This window comes from Oncorhynchus clarkii, chromosome 30, assembly GCF_045791955.1.
Source record: "Oncorhynchus clarkii lewisi isolate Uvic-CL-2024 chromosome 30, UVic_Ocla_1.0, whole genome shotgun sequence".
In the NCBI taxonomy this organism is placed as follows: Eukaryota; Metazoa; Chordata; class Actinopteri; order Salmoniformes; family Salmonidae; genus Oncorhynchus; species Oncorhynchus clarkii.
In genome coordinates this window covers 39,839,204-39,845,808 of record NC_092176.1, presented here as the reverse complement: position 1 = coordinate 39,845,808, position 6,605 = coordinate 39,839,204, and the positions used below count along the sequence as shown (strand labels likewise).

Genomic DNA, 6,605 nt, shown 5'->3' with positions numbered 1-6,605 from the left:
CATCCAATTCCAATGTATCCACTTTACTTTCAGAAGTATATAGAGACTGGTAAAATCTCTTGAACTCATCATTGATGCCCCTAGGATCTAATGATATCCCAGATGATGTACAAATTTTAGGAATCTGAAATGATGATGATAGTTGACGTGACTTGTGAGCTAATAATTTACTGACTTTATCTCCTTGTTCATAGTAAGTGCTCCTAGACTTAACAAGCAGTTCAGTAACATAATAATGTGTCAAATTCTGTTTGCAGAGTTAAACGTTCCTTATAAATATCTGGGGATAATGAAACGGCATAAATGTCATCTAATTGGGCAATACAGCGTGTTAACATAGATAGCGTATCCCTTTTCAGTTTGTTCTCATGTGCGGTGTAAATCATTTCACCTCTGATATAAGCTTTCAAAGCAAGTGACGAGACACAACATACATATAAAAACTATATACAATGAAAGAGGGAAAAACCCCTTCCCTCACACCCTCCCTTGCCAAAGCATCTCCCCAACTGAGATGCAAGCAAAACCCTAAATACAAAACAGGCTTAGAGCAAAGCATGATAACTCTTACTCTGTGCTACCTGAGATGTGTGACCATTTAACTAGAGTAAGCCAAGCATACATCCCCAACAGAGTCTAAGGAAACTTAACCTCGGTTAAGAGCGGTTTAACAGCAATACAGATGGTAAAACCACGACTGAACCATGAGAACAGCCAGATATTGGCATTAGAGGCGGCAACCTGGGTTAGAAATGAAAAAAATTAAAAAGAGAATGACATTCAAATGTTGATGAACCCAGCAAAATTGGCTTTGCTAGCAAACCATTCGGCCTGCTAACTAGCCTGCTAACTAGCCTGCTAACTAGCCTGCTAACTAGCCTGCTAACCAACCATTTGGCCTGCTAACTAGCCTGCTAACCAACCATTTGGCCTGCTAACTAGCCTGCTAACCAACCATTCGGCCTGCTAACTAGCCTGCTAACTAGCCTGCTAACCAACCATTTGGCCTGCTAACTAGCCTGCTAACCAACCATTTGGCCTGCTAACTAGCCTGCTAACCAACCATTTGGCCTGCTAACTAGCCTGCTAACCAACCATTTGGCCTGCTAACTAGCCTGCTAACCAACCATTCAGGCCTGCTAACTAGCCTGCTAACTAGCCTGCTAACCAACCATTTGGCCTGCTAACTAGCCTGCTAACCAACCATTTGGCCTGTTAACTAGCCTGCTAACCAACCAGTTGCTCCACCACCATGTGGTACAACTCCCGCTTTCACGTTCTAGTTGATGGAATCTGCCGCTGAAGCCAGGTCCTCGAATCTGTACGTGGAGCCGTCCGGTAAAGTCAGAACCGCAGGGTAGATGAGGTCGAACTTCACTCCAGGGCATGGGCGTAGCTGGCGCTTCACAGCTCCAAAACTAGCCCGCTTCTTAGCCACAGCTGTGGTGTAGTCCCTCCGGTATTCCCAGTAGACGGATGTTGTTCCTCTGCATTCTACTTTCCATATCTTCACATCTATTGTCGAGGTATGCCACCTTAGTTGTCAATGAGCCAACGTTAGCCTCTAGCTCGCTAATGGGAGTGCTAGAGGCACCTCGTTCCAAATCCGATAAGGCCACTCCGTGTGCGTCGGGGTTATTCTGTATACTCTCGATAGATTATTTTTAAGCTCGTCCATAAGCTTTGACCATTGATATCTCGGACCTGAGATTGGTAGAGAGAGGGTCAATTTTGCCGAAAATATCAGGTTTGAGGGTTCCTATCACGGATTGTAGCATCTCCACAGTCAGTGTTTTCGTGGGGCCGGCATTAGCAGTGTCCGGTGGCGGGGGTGAATCATCTATGGTATAGAGTACAGTATATACATATGAGACGAGTAATGTAGGGTATGTAAACATATAAAAGTGGCATTGTTTAAAGTGGCTAGTGATACATGTATTACATAAAGATGGCAAGATGCAGTGGATGGTATAGAGTACAGTATATACATATGAGATGAGTAATGTAGGGTATGTAAACATTATATTAAGTGGCATTGTTTAAATTGGCTAGTGATACATTTTTACATCAATTTTCCATCAATTTCCATGATTAAAGTGGCTGGAGTTGAGTCAGTATGTTGGCAGCAGCCACTCAATGTTAGTGGTAGCTGTTTAACAGTCTGATGGCCTTGAGATAGAAGCTGTTTTTCAGTCTCTCGGTCCCGGCTTTGATGCACCTGTACTGACCTCGCCTTCTGGATGATAGCGGGGTGAACAGGCAGTGGCTCGGGTGGTTGTTGTCCTTGATGATCTTTATGGCCTTCCTGTGACATCGGGTGGTGTAGGTGTCCTGGAGGGCAGGTAGTTTGCCCCCGGTGATGCGTTGTGCAGACCTCTCTCTAGGAGAGCCTTACGGTTGTTTTGTTGACGTTGAGTGTGAGGTTATTTTCCTGACACCACACTCCGAGGGCCCTCACCTCCTCCCTGTAGGCCGTCTCGTCGTTGTTGGTAATTAAGCCTACAACTGTAGTGTTGTCTGCAAACTTGATGATTGAGTTGGAGGCGTGCATGGCCACGCAGTCGTGGGTGAACAGGAAGTACAGGGGAGGGCTCAGAACGCACCCTTGTGGGTCTCAACCTTCATGTTGTATCACTTTGCTTTTAAGTACAGTATTTATGAAGCAAATAGGTTGTTTTTATGAAGATGTTATGAAAGCTCTTTCCACGTGTAGTTGCTGCTAAAACTGATAATGATTTCTAGATGTGTTTGTGTTTCTTTAGGCTATGTTCTAGAAGACATCTCACTCTACATAATGTGTTCCTTTAGGTTATGTTCTAGAAGACATCTCACTCTACATAATGTGTTCATTTAGGTTATGTTCTAGAAGACATCCCACTCTACATAATGTGTTCCATTAGGTTATGTTCTAGAAGACATCTCACTCTACATAATGTGTTTCTTTAGGCTGTTCTAGAAGACATCTCACTCTACATAATGTGTTCCTTTAGGTTATGTTCTAGAAGACATCTCACTCTACATAATGTGTTCCTTTAGGTTATGTTCTAGAAGACATCTCACTCTACATAATGTGTTCCTTTAGGCTGTTCTAGAAGACATCTCATTCTACATAATGTGTTCCTTTATGCTATGTTCTAGAAGACATCCAACTCTACATAATGTGTTCCTTTAGGTCATGTTCTAGAAGACATCCCACTCTACATAATGTGTTCATTTAGGCTGTTCTAGAAGACATCTCATTCTACATAATGTGTTCCTTTATGCTATGTTCTAGAAGACATCCCACTCTACATAATGTGTTCCTTTAGGTTATGTTCTAGAAGACATCTTATTCTACATAATGTGTTCCTTTAGGCTATGTTCTAGAAGACATCACACTCTACATAGTCTGTCATCTGACTATCATCATTGCAGTGACATTTGGTGTGCTATCAAAGACTAGCTGAACAGAGGTAAAATAGAGCAGAAAGTAGAGTCAAATGCGTCTTTATTATTTTGATAGAAAACGTAAACAACACATATAGAATATACAGTATTTACACAGATGTTGATCATTTTGATAAATAAACAAAATGTAGAACATTTTAATTCTTGACATGCATTTTATATTTTCAATAGCATAAATTAATAACAATGAACAAAAATATGAAACTGACCTAAAAAAACACATCTGCCTGCTTACTTTTTCATTGGAAGATGTTATGAATGTCTCTCAACTAGTAAGTCATATGGTGTAAGACATACTAATTTTGTCAATTTAAAAAATGACTTTCTAAGTACCATTAAACAGTGTAAACGTATTCAGGCAGTCTTCAGTGCATTGACTCAACTGTGGTAATTAATCAGGATTAACTCTCTCTCTCATGTTGCTCTCTGTTCGATCAAGTTCTCAGTGGGATTGGTGTCATTAGTTCACAGATTTACTGCACACTCCTGAAATAATAAAATGTATTATTATAATTACATAATTAATACATGTATTATTAATACAACTACTAATAAATACAGATTCAAAATACGCTGATATACTGATGTACTCATACTGATATACTGATACTGATATACTGATGTACTGATATAATGACATACTGATGTACTGATATGACGTACTGATATTCTGATGTACTGATATGACATACTGATATACTGATGTACTGATATAATGACATACTGATGTACTGATATGACATACTGATATACTGATGTACTGATATAATGACATACTGATGTACTGATATAATGACATACTGATGTACTGATATAATGACATACTGATGTACTGACGTACTGGTATACTGATGTACTGATATACTGATGTACTGAATTACTGATACTGATGTACTGATATACTGATATACTGATGAACTGACATTATAACATACTGATATACTGACATACTGATGTACTTATGTACTGAAATACTGATGTACCGATATACTGATATAGTAATACTGATATAGTGATGTACTAATATACTGATACACTGATACTGATATAGTGACGTACTGATATACTGACATACTGATGTACTGATACTGATGTAAGGATGTACTGATGTACTAATATACTGACATACTGATGTACTGATGTACTGATATACTAATACTGCTATACTGACATACTGATGTACTCATATACTGATGTACTGATATTCTGATGTACTGACATACTGATGTACTGACATACTGATGTACTGATACTGATGTAATGATATACTGATACTGATATACTGATGTACTGATATAATGACATACTGATATACTGATGTACTCATACTGATATACTGACATACTGGTGTACTGACATACTGATGTACTGATATACTGACATACTGATGCACTGACGTACTGATGTACTGATATACTGACATACTGATGTACTAACATACTGATGTACTGATACTGATGTAATGATGTACTAACATACGGAGGTACTGGCATACTGATGTACTACCATACTGATATACTGACATACTGACGTACTGATATACTGATGAACTGACGTACTGATGTACTGATGTACTGACATACTGATGTACTGACATACTGACATACTGACATAGTGATGTAGTCATATACTGATATTCTGATGTACTCATGTACTGATGTATTCATGTACTGATATATTGACATACTGATGTACTGATATATTGACATACTGATGTACTGATATATTGACATACTGATACTGATGTACTGATGTACTGACATACTGACATACTGATATACTGACATACTGATGTACTGATATACTGATATACTGACATACTGATATACTGATGTACTGACATAATGATGTACTGATATACTGCAGTCCTCACCTTTGTTTGTTCATTATTTTCTCAATGGTTTTCTTGGCAAATGGAGCCTCTGGATTCAGACACTTTTTCCCTTCTCCGTTTTTCAGAGTGACACTGAATATACATGGAGAGAGAGACTACTGTTAGAAGTTAGCCTTCACCACTTTCCAACTGAGCATATAGAGAAATAATATTATCCTACTAGCAGGTGTACAAATAAATAGCAACATTTACCATTGTGTCCATCTACTGAGCTGGTTACAATATGCACTGATATTAATATGGTACAGACAGACAGACAGACAGACAGACAGACAGACAGACAGACAGACAGACAGACAGACAGACAGACAGACAGACAGACATTTCTTACATGATCTCCATGTTCCTGCAGGAGTGGCTGGAGGTGTACACCTCAAGCATCTCAATGTGAAGAGGTTTAATGTGGTTCACCAGTCCATTCAGACACAGGCACCGAGCTTTAGAATGACCCACCTGGCCTGGAGATGACAAGACAAGTTTATGGCAGGTTTGGTTATGTTATGGCATTATTGCAGCTAAGAACTAAACTCTTCAGTCAGAAATCAAACCTATTATTTTACTACACTTCTCCCTGGCTTTGCAAGTCAATTCATATGCTACAGATTTCTAATAAAGATGTCAAAGATATTAGAAATATAATTCAAGATATTTCAGAGATGTTACCTTCAACATTGGCCAGGAGCAGACAGGCCAGGAAGCTGATGAGGACCTTTGATGTCATCGTGTTGGTCATGGATACTGCTTCTTCAATTTCTTTCAGAGTCTGGATGGACAGCTCAGTCAAGTGATGAAAGTTGTGAAAGGAGGAGAGAAGTGATAGAAGTTGTGAATGGAGGAGAGCTTGGCTTGTATTTATACTGTATTTATAATAATCCCTGCCCATGTGAACCTTTCTCTGGCAGTGGCAATGGATGTAAACATACTGCCACTTTCAAGGAGCGGGACTCTAACCCGGAGGATTATAAACAATATCGCTTTCAAATGAACCATCAAACAGGCAAAGCATAAATACAGGACTAAGATTTAATCATACTATACCGGCTCCGACGCTTGTCTGATGTGGCAGGGCTTGCAAACTATTACGGAACCACAAGCTTTCCATTGACACAAGCCTACCAGACAAGCTAAACTACTTCTATGCGCGGTTCGAGGCAAGCAACACTGAAGCATGCATGAGAGCACCAGCTGTTCCGGACGACTGTGTGGTCACACTCGGCGTAGCCGATGTGAGAAAGACCTTTAAGCAGGTCAACATTCACTAGGC

General features: G+C 39.6%; 1 protein-coding gene across 1 annotated transcript; it reads right to left on the bottom strand.

Annotated features, from left to right (window-relative positions):
• Positions 1-1,279: 1,279 nt before the first annotated feature.
• Positions 1,280-6,074, bottom strand: LOC139389551 (C-X-C motif chemokine 11-like). Its single transcript, XM_071136368.1, has 4 exons — positions 6,005-6,074; positions 5,673-5,799; positions 5,321-5,413; positions 1,280-1,535 (listed from the first exon to the last, which is right to left on the bottom strand). Exons 1-4 carry the CDS (start codon positions 6,072-6,074, stop codon positions 1,280-1,282), a joined length of 546 nt encoding a protein of 181 aa, XP_070992469.1.
• Between the last annotated feature and the right edge of the window lie 531 nt (positions 6,075-6,605).